At 42.8% G+C, this 17,392-nt stretch overlaps 1 protein-coding gene across 5 annotated transcripts; it reads left to right on the top strand.

The window, feature by feature from the left end:
• The first annotated feature begins 3,834 nt into the window (after positions 1–3,834).
• LRP2BP (LRP2 binding protein) lies at positions 3,835–17,176 on the top strand. Of its 5 annotated transcripts, none has more exons than XM_052779854.1 (8): positions 3,835–4,154; positions 4,544–4,656; positions 6,660–6,773; positions 8,298–8,440; positions 8,518–8,623; positions 9,092–9,315; positions 15,037–15,202; positions 17,049–17,176. In XM_052779854.1, exons 1-8 carry the CDS (start codon positions 4,091–4,093, stop codon positions 17,112–17,114), a joined length of 996 nt encoding a protein of 331 aa, XP_052635814.1. In that variant the 5' UTR covers positions 3,835–4,090; the 3' UTR covers positions 17,115–17,176. The 5 variants fall into 5 exon arrangements, with proteins under 5 accessions (XP_052635814.1, XP_052635813.1, XP_052635817.1 ...); XM_052779853.1 differs by having other exon boundaries at positions 4,541–4,656; XM_052779855.1 differs by lacking the exon at positions 3,835–4,154 and adding an exon at positions 4,179–4,289.
• Positions 17,177–17,392: the final 216 nt, after the last annotated feature.

Here is a 17,392-nt window from a genome sequence, read left to right as displayed (position 1 = left end):
TTGTCTCCCGCCGGAGCGGGGAGGGAGGGCCCGGCCGTGAGGAGGCCGTGTTCTCCGGAAACTACCTCCTGTCGCTGTCGCCGTCGCCGGGGCACACACGGCTTCAGCCGAGACCCAGGCCCTTCTGGCCAACCCTGCTCTACCTCGGCCCTGCTGTCCGTTTCGTTCGCTGCTGCCAAGCGCAACTTGCGCAGTGCTTCTGCCAACGTAGCTTGGCGCTGGCTTGGAAAGAGTACATCGAGGCAGGCTTGGATCTAGCAAATAAAAAAAAAAAAAGAGGATTCCCCCCAAAAGCTTAAGTCAGCGCAAAGAGATCCCTGCTGTCTTCCTGCCTGAGCTCTGGCACTGGGTGAAGGAGGAGACCGAGCTGGCACGACAAATTCAGCTGCCTGTGAAGCCCGAGGCTCCCACTGAGCATACAGGCTACAGCAGGTTCATCACCAGCCTGAGTGGGGCTGGACGTGGTGGTGATCGCAGGGGTCAGGAGACACACCTGTTACACCTCTGTTCAAAACACCTCTGCAAAAACAATTTTCCTTCCCACTTCCTTGAGCACTGAATGTCCCAGAGAGGGTCAGGCCGTATGGGCCAAGGTCACAAACAAGCTCTCCACCCATAGACCTGTCTGTGCTGGAAACCAGAACCAGCCACAGCCGTACTCAGTTACCACCAAAAAGAATTGCTTGGAATCTATTTTGAGCATGGAGACAGTGACGTTTCATGGTGAAACCTGCCTTCCCCCCGCAGAGCTTTGTACCCGGTGTCCATGGCTGCTGGGGAAGGCAGGGGTGGAAGAGGTGAATGCCCATGTGTGGGGAAACCACAGTCTCCATCACCCACTGCTTTGAGTTTTAAAAAACAACTGCGTAACTTCGTTTCGCACGGGCACAGTCTCTTCTCAGATTATGTTTAAAAGCAACTGCCCGTCCTTTCCGTACTATAAAATCCAGTTTGACAGAGGATTCAATTACCACTAATCATGCTCCGCAGTTAAAAGCCTGAAGAGAAGAGCATCTTAACCCAGTGTCCAAGGTACACAATTCTGTCTCCTTACCACTATAGTATTTCCTTCTGTGTCAGATGCCTACATGTTTGTTGTGGAAGTTACTCATAATCACTACCATCATTAAAAAAAAAAAGGAAATCAAAAGTCGTGTGTTTAAGAAAATAACAAAATTGCATGGTTTTGATAAACAGAGTTGTTAAGGGAAAAGAAGCCTAACAGTGTTCCTTTAGGGTATATATCGTTCTGAAATAAATGCACAAACATCATGACAATTACCTCCTGCTTCTCCTTTGGGAAAGCATATATAAAGTATTCAAGTAGTGGGATATGAACATACACAGTATCATTTTTAAAGGTACAGAAATCCAGGTAAATAGGCAGTGTATCAATTCAGCAGAATTATTTCAGTAAGTGACAGTTTTCACCTCTCCTTTCATATGGAAAGAAATACACCTGTGTAATTACCAAATGTTTATTTTCCTGAACAGCTAGCCAAGCAAATTAGTTAATAAACACATAAAATCCCTACACTTCTACCTAAGCATTGTTGGGGATGAAATACCTCTGCACAGATGCCAGAAATCCACAGTCATTGTTTATGCAACTATAAAGACTCTTCTGAAAACACACATATCCAAAAGTAGCTTAAGACTAAATAGTCCTGGATCGCCCAGGAGTTTTTTTTTTTAAAGACCTTCCCTCCCCCGCATTACCTCAGCGATTCGTAGGTTTCAAGCTGCATCCGAGAAATTCCATCTTTCCAGCCTAACCACCTACACAAACCCTCACATCCTGCCAGCCACGACTCTCTTCAAATTCTTCCTATTAATTAGTTCTTGAGCTTCGTGCCACATTTTGCTCACCTCATTAGTGCCTGCAAAACTCTTCTGCCCCTGAATAACTACATAGTTGTATTGGTTATAAACACAGATGCAACAATTTTCATCTATTTTGTATGGCCCAGCCCAAGGGCCACTTAAGGACAAGGCTTCCCGACTACAGCTGTTCTGGAAGATAACTCGCTAAAAATTCCTCTGCGCTTCCTATCTCTGACCACACATCTTGCAGAGGTATCAAGAAAATGAAATTGGAAAAACTGGTCCTAATAAATGTGTGTAAGCAATCAGGTAAACCAAGGCATGCTGTTGGATCTCACACCCTTCAGCATCAAAAGCAGCAACGCAGCCCAGCGTTAATTGCCTTTGCTGAAGGCTATCGTTGCTCTCTCAGACTGTTCTTCACTCTGCCTGTTAAATCAAGTAATTCACTGATGCTTTAAAAAAAGTTTATCTTCCTGTAGACTTCTTAGGCTGTATCATCTACACAAAATGAATCAGGGTGAGTTTTAGGAGGTTTTTGGCACTTAAAGTCAGTTGGGACTGTTGGAAAACATCATGCAGAGCCCACAGGTTTAACCACACAAATCCACAAGCATTACGCTCCTGTTTTGACTGTTGCCTCTGTCCCTGTTGCTATAGAAACAGATTGCACTGCCAAAAATGGAAGGATGATAATCCTCGGGGGAAAAAAAGCAAAAAAAAAAAGCCAGGAATGCAGCTAAAGATAACTTTAAAAGCACTCTCGCAGCATTTTGGTATTATATCCCTTTTTATAAGAGAGACAGCCAGAAGCTATCAACAGAAGTGGAAACAATGCCTCTGACGTGCGGAAAACAGACTCCACAATCAGTGAGATTGTAAAGTAGGTATGTTCATTCAGCGCTGGGCAGCACGGGGGGTAGTCCCACCAAAGTCGTGTGCGCCTGATTTTGGCAGTTCACTTTAAATTTATACAGTCAAGTGTTACATATACATAGAGTTTCGCAATACGCCTATACATAGGCATTACCTATCCCCGCTTCATATTATAATTAGCTCTAGGAAGTCATTTCCATAGTTTCCTTTCAACTGCGCTTGCGCAGTGCCTCTTTATGGTGGTCGTCTGGTGGTCGTGAAGATGAAGGCTGTATGTCTTCTTCACAGTGAACTCTTAACCTTCTGTCCCTGCGCAGACTCAGTTGTCCCTTGGCATTTGTCCAAATCACAAGGTCGGTCTTGGCTGGTTCTTGGAGTCACTGCTGATTCTTATCAGGGACTATCTCCTGTCTCAGTCAGCCTCAACAATGGAAACATTAAACATCACTTCTCATCCCCTTGGGCCATGTCTACCTCTATTGAAACTTCTTTAATTTCATTATAAGCTAGATAATTATTAAACAATTCCTATCTACATTCATATATCTACTATATCTACTAAGGTTCCTTTGGTTCCCCATCTCACCTCACATTTCAGGAGAAATCAGCTTCAAACAGCATTTTCCCTCAATTATCCTTCTAGGTTTTGTAGTATCTACATGGGGAAAACAAACTACATTACAACGAAACAGTTTCTGATCACTGGAAGTAGTTAAGTTTCATTTTCTAGACTGAAGTTTCGTGGCCTAGTGCCCTTTTAACTGAATTGCATTCAGAGTTTCTGTTATTTTTGCCCATTGGGCTTCCGCATTTAATTTGCAACAGGACTGGCAGGTAGTGGGAAAGATCTGGTGGATGCCCAAACCGCAGCCTGTCCTTTCCCATCACGTATTTTCGCATTGTTTGGCACTGGCCAACAGCTAGAATGTTATCTCCGCAGACCCCTGGCCTACGTGACACTGTCACTCTCCTTTCCTTGGGAAAAATGGCCCCAAACGCGAAGGGAAAACGCCAACGTTACTTTCCCCGTCTTCCTTCTCCTGCCGTGTTAAAGGCCACGGGGCTGCGGGGAGGGGGGGGGTCCGGGACAGCAAGCGGGACAACCGGCGGCCGCCAACCGCCACACGCCAACTGCCAACCGCCGCACACCCACCAACCGCCACCCGCCTGAGGCGCCCCACCGCCTCACACGGCGGGGCGGCCGCCCGCACCGCCCGCCCCCGGCGGCTCGGGGAGCCCGACACCAGCAGGCGCGGCCACGGGGCTCCCGGCTCACCGTTACCCGGCGGAGCCGGCGGGGCGGGCCCGGGTTCCCGCCGTCCCGGCAGGCCTGGCCCTCGCCCCCTCCCGGCTGCGGGCCACCCGGGAGGCCGCTCGCCGCCGGGTCGGGATGAAGCTGCGCAGCGAGCCCCTGCCCCGGGCCGGCGGCGCCCAGCCCGCCCCCGAGGCGCCAGGTACGGAGCCGACCTGCGGAGCACCCCCACCCCCACCACCCCCCGCCCGCCCCTCCGGTAGGGCCCCGCGGGCCTGGCTGGAGCCGGGCCCGTGAGGCTTCCCCAGCCACGCTGCTTCCCAGCAGACACTGACAGGTATTTTGTGATGTGAAGTCCCCGCTTTGGTTCAGGTTCGCTTTTAAGCTCCACTGCGGCGAAGTTAAGGTTCACAAGGGTCTGGTTGTCTTCACTGAACTTTTCCCTTTTATCAAATAGCTCTCTCTTTCATCTTCGTCTTTCAAAAAATGTAATGAAAAGGGGACACCACCAGCTTCAGACTTTTAGTGTGCTTATTGATGCTGTTCCATCTCTTTTGGGAAAAAAGCAAATGTATCTCTATTTTTAAGCAGAGAACTGCAGCCGTGCTGCTTTATTTGCAAAAGCAGAGGAGCTGTTGGCGAAGAGAACAGCAGGCGGAGATCCTCTGGCACCTTTTCTGAAAGGACAACTGTACTACAAAGAGGTTGTGGTTTCCATCTTTTAAGTAAATATTATAAAGCTGACAAACTGCAAGAGATGCCTATGCCTGTTTTTTCCCCATGAAAATCGCCAGGTGTTCCCCCTAAATATGTTTTTCCTACACTCTCCCCAAACATCTAGTGGTGTCTTCCAGGCCTCCTAAGGACCAGATAAGTAAGCGGCAGCCTATCCCTAGAGCTAACACCCAAGCCCAGTTGGTTTTTGGCCAGGTGACTGGCCAAACACAACACACTGGTTTCAGTTAACGTGGTACTGGTCCCAGACCCAAGACCCAGCTTTCAATCTTTGTTCCCTACCTAGCCACCAGTTTTCATGAAACTTGTTGAAACATGTTATTTTGAGATTTCTGTCCCTGCCCACTTTGGCTAAAATTGCATTGCCCATGTATTTGAAAGTAAACTCTTGGGGAACAGTGTAAGTAAGACTGGCTGGCAGGTGAACATAAACCTCAATTTCTTGTGCAAATTAGAATAACTCAGTTCAGGAAGATGGAGAAGAATGTAGTACAAGTACTGACTCACGTATTTTCAAATGTGATGTGCGTGGATTCAGTAGTTTGTAGTGCAGCTAGTGGCACAGTCTAAATCAGTCTCGGGGTTTGCAGCAGGAACAGAATTAACTCACCCAGGGCTTCTGCTTTCTGGGCCCTGTCCTTAATGTTTGTGTTAATGAATTGCCTGATTTGGGCATGATCACAACTGACCCCTTGGAGCAGAAGACCTGTCTGTTTCTTGATGAGCTGGTTTGGATGTCCCTGTTATATATTGCTGTCCATCCCTAAATTTATTCTTTGAGCAGGTTTTAATTTCCAGCTTTTTGGACATATGTCTGTAGTGCCTAAAAATGCATGTTCTCATAGTACTGCAATTTCAGACGTTAGATAAAAATCACTGATCGGAGCCATATGACTCCTTATAGCACTAAAAATCTCAGGAAAGGTGAGAGTACAGGTGCTTCCTGTACGTCTTTTTCTGATACTCATGACAGCTGGTTGTAAAAAGGCACTGTTATTTTTCCAGAGTTCTTCAAAAATACAAAGCCCACACAGTCATTATGGCTAAGCTCCTGAGACAATTAGTAGTTTAGACAATTAATAGTTTGGACAGTATTAACAAGGGGTGTTTTGTCATTGTGAGGATGTTTGACTGACTGTTGAACTATTGCTCAGTTTTAAGCTTTTGCAGTCTAGTATTGTTTTATCAAAGCATATGGAAAATTATAGAGAAGAACATTTTAATTTCAATATTGTTTTTACTTAGTATGCTTATATGCATATATAAAAATATTTTAGTAAGGACTCCAGGCTCAGTTAACTGTTACATTACAGTTGTTTAACTGTGTATTTTTACATCTAGTTTCTTCTTCGACTTAATGCAGAAGCAAATACTCTCTAAGATTCTTTTTTAGAAGTGGAAGTATCTCTGCTGTTGCAGGTGATGCCTTCATAAGAAATGTGGGGCAGACAGCTGGGTCCATAAAATCTTCAGACATCTGAGTTTAGTCTTTGTGAAACCAACCCTTAGTTCAGATGTAAAAGCAGATTCTTAAACCCTTGAGGTATAAGAATAGCTCACCTAAGTTAAGGGATGTCAGATAGATAGGGCAGGGCATCTGAATCAGACTCTTACCTTCTTAAACTAAAAAGATGACATTTTGGGGGAGGGGAAGAAAGGTTGTCAGAATGTCTTTTGGTTTCAGAGATGATGTTTGTATACCACTACTTATATTTAGGGGTTTTTAAATATATATTAAAAAAAAAGAAAACTTGTTTGAAAGTTCTAAGTGCTTCCACCCTATCCAACTTTCTTGTGATTGTTGACTTACTCTACTTCTGTTTTCTGCCACTTCTATGGTTGCAATTTTTTGTTCTTTCTTCATGAGGGAAATGTTCCAGGTTGAAAAACAGTAGGAGTATATACTGGAGAGTTAGCCTGCCATATGTACTCTTCGTTCTGTGTCCTTCATTGTTTATTCTGTCTTTCCCAGGGGTTGTATGAAGAAGCATTAATACATTTCGAAAAAATCGAGGATACAGATTTTCAAGCAATGTATCAGCTTGGTGTAATGCATTATGATGGACTAGGCACTAAAGAAGACCCTGTGAGTAATCTGGCTGTACACTTTTTACTTTTAATATTAGCTGATAATTACTAAGAGCTTCTTTGTAAGTTTGATTATTTAGTTTAAAATAAACAGGTCTTTGATTTACAATTAATTTCATAAAGTACAGATGTTTACAAAGCGTCATTAAAGAGAGAGGGTTCTGGGCTGAAGAAGTTCTCAAAAAAAGCTATAATAAAACAGGTTTATCTGAAAAATATGACAATTTGTATTTTAAAATACAACTTCTAAGGGTTTGGTTGTACTTTGTGTGGAAGCTATGTTTAAAAATTGCTATTAATTTGTTACTTTTTAATAAGCAGTGTATATAAATGAAAATAAAATGTGTAAAAATGGAAATCAAACAACTATATTTCAAAGTGTAAAACATCTGTTGCACAAAGATGTTTTTTACATGGATGCTAAAGAAGATTGTGCTTCTGCCAGTGGTGGGCAGTAATATTTTTAAATTAGACAAATGAAGAATTCCATTTGCAAGAATTTGAAGAATTCAAATTGAAGATTTACATTACAAAAAAGGAAGACAAAGAAATTACTTGCTACAATAAGAAGAAAAGAGTTAATTTATTGGAGAACATGATCTTAAAGAGTGGTATGAGGAAAGAATACAAATAGGACGAAAGGAAGGGTAGGTAACAAAACAGGAGGGAAAAAAAATGAACCAAACAGTGTATTAACAAATCGGACTCTTGTCTGGTGCTTAGAGGATTGTCAGCAAAGCAGAAAATATTCTGCTGGTTTTTAGAGGTGGTTCGTTTGTTCTGTATGCCTGTATAATTACTACATTGGTTTACTTGCAAATAAACATTTTAGTAAAGTTTCTTTCTTTTTTGTGTATTACAATATGAAAGGTGAATAAAAGAGGAACCTTTTATAAAGGACTGTTTCTAGTGTATTTAAACAGGGTGTCCATGCTAAATCCTAACAGTGTAAATCTTGTTTCCAAAATACTTTTGAGGTCCTTGGATGATACACTATACAGCTGCTCATATGCAATGTTCTCTGTTTGCTTATTTAACATTATCATTTTTTTGTCCATTATGAATCTAAGGTATTTTTAATGGAGTGTGCTGTTGTATCACTTTGCCTTCTGTTAAGGTTGTTCTGTGATTTCAGATACATTATGCAATATGAAAAAGTTTACAGAAGTCTAAAATTGAAAATATAGCAAGTTTAGGATGTCACTTTCATTTATATATGCACAAGAATATTTTTGAGAAAATGTTTATCAATGAAGAAGAGTAATACAATATCAGATGAACATTGATAGGGAAATGTTTCACATTAAAAATATGTTGGAGTCAAAAATCTAGGGGCTCTCTAGTAACCAAAGATCAGTTCTGCTTTGGTATGACACTGTTCTCCAGACTGTCCTACCAGTATGCCTCAGCCTTTCTTCAGAGTGGAAAAATTACCTGTCTTGCAGAAGTTAGTGGATTCTCGGGCTCTTTATTTCATCCTCTTTGCAGTCTGAATGCAATAACTAAAATGTCTCAATTTTAGGAAAGGGGAGTGGAATACATGAAGAAAATACTCTACTCTGATTCCCCGGAAGCAAGACACTTGAAGTTTGCAGCTGCATACAATCTTGGCAGAGCGTATTATGAAGGATGTGGTGTTAAGCAGTCAACTAAAGAGGCTGAAAGGTAATGGCAGTCAGTAATTTTCCTAATGAATATAAGATGCTGTGTTACTTAAACTTTCTTTGTACCCATTTTCTTAGGTTGTGGCTTATTGCTGCAGACCATGGAAATCCAAAAGCAAGCGTAAAGGCCCAGAGTACTTTAGGAATGCTTTATTCTGTGTCAGTTCTAAAAGATCTGAAGAAGGTAAAGCCCACTTGTACCTTTTGAGTTTCATGAGTCTCAATTAATTTTGAATTTCACAGAAAGATTACAGTGATATATTTGACTCTGAAAGCTGTATTTTAAGTAAGTTCTGCTAGGCATTATCATCCATTTAAGCCTGTATGAACAGATGGCCAGAACCCCTCATTTTGACTCATTTGACACTACTAGCCAAGATTTTTTTTTTTTTTTTTAGTGGGAGTATCAGCGAGAAGGATAGAATGGATTTAAGTTTTGTCAGCTTTGGTAACCTTCAGAAATCAAGCAGATGTTACTGATTGACATCTCTGACAGTAAATGAAGCAGGTTTAAAAGCCTCACAAGGATTCTGCTTTCTTTTATGTATAAGCACTTCTTACAGGGTGGTTGATGTAAAAGCTTTTGTGGAAACAGTGTGCAAGTAAAGCAGCTAAAGTAAATATATACTCCAACTTTATGCCTATTGTTTAGGCCTTTTTCTGGCATTCAGAAGCATGTGGCAATGGAAATCTGGAATCACAGGGAGCACTTGGTGTTATGTATCTCTATGGACAAGGCATACATCGAAACACTAAATCTGCTTTTGAGTGTTTGAGAGAAGCAGCAGAACGTGGAAACATCTATGCTCAAGGCCATCTTGTGGAATATTATTATAATAGAAAATTTTACTCAACAGCTGTTGCAGTAGCCAAAAGGTGAAGTTAATTTTGCTTTATTTTTTATTATGGTTCTTCATGTAAGACCACGTAACTCAGATTAAAATGATTGATAAGTTCATGCTCTTGTCTCTCAAACTCAAGAGACATTTGAGAGAATGAATTACAAAACCTCATCTTTAAAGAGGGAATAGCGAATCGCAGACAAAATTAATACTATAAGGTTCTCAATTACTCAGTACAGTTGAACTTTTCTTTCTGATCCCGTGAAGCAAAACAGCCTTGAACTAGAATCCCAAGTAGACCAAGTAGAAGCCCACAGGGAACCCTGCCTCCTTGTCTCCTCAGTCCACAATCTCCTCTAGGCTCCTGCCTTCACCATTCCCTTTTAAAACCCTACAGTCATAGAATACCAGGCTGGAAGAGACCTCAAGGATCATCTGGGCTAACCTATCTCGACAAAAGCATGGTCTAGACAAGGTGGCCCAGCACCCTGTCCAGCCAAATCTTAGAAGTGTCCAATGTTGGGGAATCCACCACTTCCCTGGGGAGATTATTCCAATGGCTGACTGTTCTTGTGAAAAATTTTCCTGATGTCCAATTGGAATGTCCCCAGGAGTAACTTGTACCCACTACCTCTCATCTTTTCCATGTGACTCCTTGTAAAAAGGGAGTCTCCATCTTCTTTGTAGCCACCCTTTAAATACTGGAACATGGTGGTAAGGTCTCGCCTAAGCCTTCTTTTCTCAAGGTTGAACAAGCCCAGTTCTCTCAGCCTTTCCTCATATGGCAGGCTTCCCAGGCCTTTGATCATCTTTGTGGCCTTCTCTGGACCCTCTCCAGCCTGTCCACATCTTTCTTGTGTAGCAGGGACCAAAACTGAGCACAGTATTCCAGATGTGGCCTGACCAGTGCTGAGTGGGATAATGACTCCTTTCTCTCTGCTGGTGACGCCCTTGTTGCTGCAACCCGCATCCTGTTGGGTTTCATGGCCGCAGCAGCACACTGTTCACTCATATGGAGCTTGTTGTCCACCAGGACCCCCAGGTCCCTTTCCACAGAGCTGCTCCCCAGCTGGGTAGATGCCAGCCTGTGCTGCACTCCTGGATTATGTTTTCCCAGGTGCAAGACCTTACACTTGTCTTTGTTGAACTTCATAAGGTTTGTGTTAGCTGTTGTGGTTTAACCCCAGCCAGCAACTAAGCACCACACAGCTGCTCACTGACTCCCCCCTGCCCAGTGGGGAGAAAATCAGGAAAAAAAGAAGTAAAACTTGTGGGTTGAGATAAGAACGGTTTAATAAAATATAAAAAGAAGAAACAAATAATGATAATGATAACACTAATAAAGTGACAGCAATAATGATAAAAGGATTGGAATATACAAATGATGCACAATGCAATTGCTCACCACCTGCCGATCGACGCCCAGTTAGTCCCTGAGCAGTGATTCCCCCTCCACCCCCCCCTCCCCCCAGTTTATACACTAGATGTGACATCCCGTGGTATGGAATACCCCACTGGCCAGTTTGGGTCAGCTGTCCTGGCTGTGTCCTGCGCCAACTTCTTGTGCCCCTCCAGCTTTCTCGCTGGTTGGGCATGAGAAGCTGAAAAATCCGTGACTTTAGACTAAACATTACTTAGCAACAACTGAAAACATCAGTGTTACCAACATTCTTGTCACACTGAACTCAAAACATAGCACTGTACCAGCTACTAGGAAGACAATCAACTCTATCCCAGCTGAAACCAGGACATTAGCTCACTCTTCCAGCCTATCCAGGTCTTCCTGCAGGGTGGTTCTCCCTTCCAAAGTGTCCACTTCCCCACTCTGTTTGGTATAATTGGCAAACTTCATCAGGGTACACTTGATCCCATCATCCAGATCACTTATGAAGATATTAAACAGCATTGGGCCCAATATCAGTCCCTGGGGGACCCAGCTTGTGACAGGTTGCCAGTTTGAAAAGGAGCTATTTACCAGCACCCCCTGGGTGCGGCGTGTCAGCCAGTTCCCCACCCACCGCACAGACCACTTGTCTAGTCCATAACCCATCAGTTTCTCTAGGAGGAGGCTGTGGGAAACCGTACTGAAAGCCTTGGAGAAATCCAGGTAGACAATGTCCACTGCTCGCCCCACATCAACCGAGCAGGTTACTTTGTCATAGAAGGTGATCAGATTTGTCAAGCACGATTTGCCCTTGGTGAGTCCATGCTGGCTTTTCCCAGACACGTGCTTCATTTGACTTGTGATAGCCCCCAGGAGGATTCGTTCCGTAACTTTCCCAGAGACTGAAGTAAGACTGATGGGCCTATAATTTCCTGGATCCTCCTTTAAGCCCTTCTTGTAGGTGGGGGTGACATTAGCCTTCTTCCAGTCTTCTGGGATGTCCCCTGATCTTCATGACTTCTCAAATATTATGGAGAGCGGTCTCATGACATCAGCCAGCTTTCTTAACACCCTCGTGTGGATATTGTAGGGGCCCATCAATTTGTAGGGGTCAAGCTCCTGTAATAGTTCACATACCAATGCTTCCTTCACTGACAGTGGGTCTGTGTTTGCATCAACCTGGGGCCCAACAGTGCTGGTAAAGACAGAGATGAAGAAAGTGTTGAGAACCTCTGCCTTTTCAGCTTTCTTGGTGAGCACCCCCCCACGCCCCTTATCTTTACCAAGTTTCATCTCTCGCAATTGTTCATGCTTCCCTCAGGCTGCTTCTCTCAATCTTTGTTTTGGGGGTTACAAGCCGTCTCCTACAATTGTTCTTCCAACAAATGTCTGGGTAGTTGAAATCACCCACAAGAACCAGCGTCTGTTGACCCTAAGCTTGCTTAAGTGACCCAAATATTGCTTCATTGGCCTTATGGTCTTGGTTTGGAGGTCGGTAGCACATGCGTACTGCAAGATCCCCATTGGAGACGACCCCTCTGATCCTGATCCAGAGGCATTTGATAGGGCTTCCACAATCACTGTAGCTGAATTCTATACATTCAAGGTTCTCCTTAACATAGAGTGCAACTCCTCCTCCTCTTCTTCCCTGCCTGTCTTTACGAAACAGCCTGTAGCCATCCATCACAATCCTCCAGCCACGTGAGTTGTCCCACCATGTTTCAGTTATTCCTGTGATATCGTAACTTTCTGACTGGGCGCAGAGCTCCAGTTCCTCCTGTTTGTTCCCCAGGTTGTGTGCATTGGTATACATACACTTGAGGTGGTTGGTCTTCTGGTTCTCATCCTGGGAGGCAGCTAAGGAATATTTGTCTCTGCTCTGGTTGGCCTGGCTCATTCCCCAGTTGGCTGCAATGGCGTGAGTGTTGCCGCTTTGGACCCCGGACCTCAAGTCCTTCAGTTTAGGGCTCACCTCACCAAGCTGGCCAGCCTGCTGCCAAAGATTCCCTTGCCTCTTCTAGACAGGTGGATCCCATCCCCCCCTAATAGGCTATTGTCATCAAAGAATGTCTTGCTGTCATAAAAGCCAAAACCCTCACGACGGCACCAGCCATGAAGCCAGAAGTTGATTTGCATTATATGTCTATTTCTGGCCGCACGCTTTCCTCTAGGTGGTAAAATGGAAGAAAAGGTAACTTGGGCACCAATACTTTTCACTTGCACCCCCAGGGCTTTGTAGTCTTCCTTGATTCTGGCCAGGTTCTGGCTTGCAGTGTCATTCGTGCCCACGTGAAGGAGTAGCAGTGGATAGTAGCCTGTGCTCTTGACAAGTAGCAGCACCCCCTCAGCAGCATCTCAGACCTTAGCTCCTGGAAGGCAGCACACCCCTCGTGACTCCCTGTCAGTCTGGCAGATGGGCGCCTCAGTGCCCCATGACGGAGAGTCACCCACTACGAGCACCCATCATTTCTTTTTGTGGTATCCGCTGTGTGCTGCTGGTGTAGCTCCTCCTTGCAGGCCTTGCTTGTGGGTGTCCGCAGCTGTTAAAGCTTCCTATCTGGTTGTGGCTGTAATACTGGAGGGCGGGAGCTGAAGCAGGGTCCTGCTTTTGTGGGTCATCAGGGTCCAAGGTGCCTCATTCTCTGTGGTGTCCGCCACAGGAGCACAGCTCTGAAACCACTTAATGATCTCCGTCTTGTCCCCTCTAATACTGCAAAGAATACAAGTATTATACAAGTAGTATAATACTCTATAGTATAATTATAGTAGTATAATGCTCTCCACCTCCCCCATCTGAATGTAATTTCTACCCACTGTTTTCCACCCCATCTTTTCCTTGCTCTGTGGCTCAACATGCTTTGGTCCAGTTCCTGTGTCCTTTACAGGAAAGGTAAGCATTGATACTGGGTGGGATCCTGCAGTAGGCACTCCAAGCAGCACCTACTGGGACCTAGGAGTAGCTGCTGCACCGTGACAAGTCATTACCCTTGAGCTTATCATCAGTTGCTGCTTATGGGGATGCATACTACATCAGCATTTTTAAGCCTGGACCACAAAATAGGCATCTGCAGGCAAGTAGTTTCTGGTGATTATCTGCTTGTGTAGAGATACTGGTCTGAGCCACGGCTCGGCAGCACAGACCAGCCTTTTCACAGGCAGTTGCCGTGGGACTCGCTGCTCCACCTACATACACACTGGAGTGGTTTGTGTATGGCAGAAAGAGCGACTTCTGTTATAGGCGGCGATATTCAAAATAGCCAGTCTGTGTCAAGTTTCTGTACCTTGAACTAGTCATGGAGGAGAAAAGCTATGTTGGTGCCAGTTCTATAGCTGATAAACAGCACACTTCTGTAACAAACCTCCAGAGCTGCCCAGTATATGTTAAAAGTTCTATGTGTCAACCAAATTATTAATTTGCTGGAGATAAGATGCAGACAGACTACTTATATAAGCTGCACACAACAGCATTTATGCTTTTTGTGGTATGAAGTTGCTGCTGCTGCCCAGCAATAAACGTGTCACAACTTACCATCTTACAGAAGCTGCACCACCACATAGCAGCAGCTCTGGTAATTCAGTCATTCAGCTATGAACACTGTTTGCTATACTTACTGCTGAAAAGGATTGTTTTCTCTGTGAAATGCTGCTTGTCTTTCTCTTGCACTGTTAAGTAGACTGATAGCTATTCGCTCTAGTCTAGCTTGTCTGCTTGGAATGTCCTTCTATGTTCATACCAACTATGCAGTTTGCTACATTATGTACAAACATACAAACATTAAGTGGTTATGTACAGTATAAGCTATAACCCTCCAATTCTTAAAACGGTTCTTAGTAAAAACAACATGCTGAAAATAAAGATCTTCAGACCACTTTGATTTGCCAACAGCCTAGTAAGAACTTGGAATTTTAATATCATAGAATCATGGAATGGTTTGGGTTGGCCCTTTAAAGATCATCTAGTTCCAACCCCCCTGCTGTGGGCAGGGACATCTCCCACTAGATGAGGTTGCTCAATTGTGTGAATTAAGAGCTTTGCCTTTCTTCCACATATATATTAATTTCCCTGAAATATTTTAATAGGAACAATTAGCATAAAATATACTGCCTTTTATAACTAGTATAACTATAGGGAAAGTGACTGCAAAAGTTACATATTTGTTTGCTATTTAATATCATAATATTCAAGTAAGACTAACTTCAAATTCTGAATAGAAGAATCCTCATCAGGCTGCTGAATACATGTAAATTTCAGCTTATTTTGGATAATGAATGATGTAAATGGCAAGGAGGCATTGTGAAGTCATAAATGGTTGACTTAAATTATTGCTTGAAATAGCATTATCTAACCTAATGCTGTAAATTCCACAACAGGATTACAGAAAACGATGACATCGATATGTTAGCAAAGGTAACCGACTGTCTTCCTACATATGTAGCCAAGGGAGTTGCTATGGCTGCTTTCTACTTGGCTAGATGCCTCCAGCTTGGCCTAGGTGTGCAGCAAGATCAAGCCGCTGCTAAAATATGCTATTCTAAGGTAAGTTGAGAAGTCTTACAGGCTAGTTCATGTCTCATGAAATTGCGTGATACCTTGGATTTGAGTCTTTACACTTGCTGTCTGGTTAAAGACTCCAACATTATTTACGTTTAAAGAAAAAAATCTGTGCAAGAAAATTATAAAAGTAAAATAGAAGTATATTGAAAGCTACTGAAAATAGTCTTGAAAGGATACTATCTGTCCACCTGCTTAAGCAAACAACGCATTCTGCCAAACAACAACAAAAAAATCTGTGATAATCACCACAGCAAAGAGCTTGGTACCTTGCAAGATAAATTAGCTAAACAATTTGAATAATTTTATCCCCAATTGATTTTCTGTCTGTCGTTCTCTCAAACTGAAAAATTGTAACTTTTCCTTAACTTTAGATTCTCTAACAATCACAGTCCTCATTAACAATACTTAAATCAGTCATAACTGGTTGCTAAAAATGTAAACATAAAAACAAGCATGACAATAGCTGAGGATCTACTGTTACTGATACATGGGGAAAAAACAGGTCACATTTTTTGAAAGTTCTGAAGTAAGATTTATTGCTTGAGGAAAAAGATCGATAACGGCTTCTAGAAGACGAATCCGCTAAATAGTATCAGTGGTGCCAAAAGGTACAGTCAAGGCAAGATGATTATGCCAACAGCAGGGAGTGTAGCAAGATTGGATCTGTGCGTCAGAGAGACTTGATGATTTCTGTGCATGTAGAGACCATTTGTTTCTGCAAGTAGAATACTCTGAGGTCCAGCTTGGTGCAATCCAAATAAATGGAGAGTAATGTAAATGATAAATTATCAAATAACAATTTTTGTGGCTCCTTATTCAAGGAAGCCACTGATACAAGAGGCCTAGCAGAGCAGGTGAACCTCTGAATACAGACATTTTAAACATTTTGTTCTCCTGCTGTCAAAGTGTTATAGAGGATAGGATGAGGAGGAGATCAGGAAAGGAATATAAGCTGGGGTGTTACAAACACCGTAGCCAGTAGTCCTAGGTAAGTCTTAAGGCATGGAAGCGGCCCATGAGGATTAAGTTGCTGCATGGCTTTGTCTGAGTACAGCCCTTCCCACTGTCTTCCATCAGGTCTAGTGTAACCACCACAACTGAAAGAAAATGACAACTTTCACTCATTGTTCACTAGCTGTACATCTGAGACTGATCTAGGAATGTCACTAGCTTCTTAGTGTATAGAGAGAGATCATTTCTAGTGACTGGTGCCATGCATCTCTGCATCAACAACAAAAGAGAAGGAACAGAAAATAAACAAGGAAGCTACCTGAAGCAGTAACTTTAGAACAAGAGTTGTGGGTGTGTTCAGTTTATTTTGTACCTGCAAAATAAGTCTCATGTTAACTGTACAATTATACCCACTTAAAATTAAAGTCATGTTTGCTTTTTTAATTAACTGCTTAGCTGTGGTTTTGGCCTACTGTTCTTAGACCCGGTCAGTTTTGAAAATGGTGAGAAAGAGAAGACAGGCATCCCAGAGGGTACTGAAACACATGATGGAAGTGAGTGTAACTGATCTAGGCTGTAAGCAGATGTCTGTTTCTGACTGCGGTACCAGCACATACCATACCAACAAACAGAATAAAAAAAAAATAAAACCAAGCCTAACACTATAGTCAAGTATGCTCATTTTAAATACTGCATTCTTCTTACGTGGCATCAGAAACAGGGATTTAAAGCTGAATATATTAACTCTTTAATATTTTAACAAGTTGATTACCTCAGGTAATGTCAACAAAACTTAAAGACCTTATTAATGTTATATTGACAATATGCAATTTTATTTTAGCTATAAACTAGAACTCCCTATTCTTTGTTTTCGAAGGCCTGCCTTCTGGATCCTGGCATTGCTTCTGACCTTGAACTGGCAGCTAATCTTGGGAGAATTTAGTGCTTCCTTTAACTGTGACTGGTATATACATATATTTCCTACAATAAACTATCTTTAAACTCGAGTAATTGTAGACTGTTCATCACTTACTGCTTGCTTTTCAGCTTTCTATAAATTATTATTTAAAGCAATATACTGATTCTTTTTTATCTAAAAAAAAAAAAGAGAAAGCAAAAAACTCACAGTCTTCCTTTAACTGAGATGAGGCAGACTTTTAAAAATGGTGTTGAAGACTTCAGGTTTATTAAGGACATTTTACTGGGACAGATGTCCTGTGT

This window comes from Harpia harpyja, chromosome 2 (genome assembly GCF_026419915.1).
Source record: "Harpia harpyja isolate bHarHar1 chromosome 2, bHarHar1 primary haplotype, whole genome shotgun sequence".
NCBI lineage: Eukaryota > Metazoa > Chordata > Aves > Accipitriformes > Accipitridae > Harpia > Harpia harpyja.
This window is presented reverse-complemented; position numbering and strand designations above follow the sequence as displayed.

Coding starts and splice junctions, on each gene's coding strand:
- LRP2BP (XM_052779853.1), top strand. CDS start 4,091: ATGAAGCTGCGCAGCGAGCCCCTGCCCCGGGCCGGCGGCGCCCAGCCC. Junction 8,441..8,517: donor TCAACTAAAGAGGCTGAAAG/GTAATGGCAGTC, acceptor CCATTTTCTTAG/GTTGTGGCTTATTGCTGCAG. Junction 8,624..9,091: donor TTCTAAAAGATCTGAAGAAG/GTAAAGCCCACT, acceptor CCTATTGTTTAG/GCCTTTTTCTGGCATTCAGA.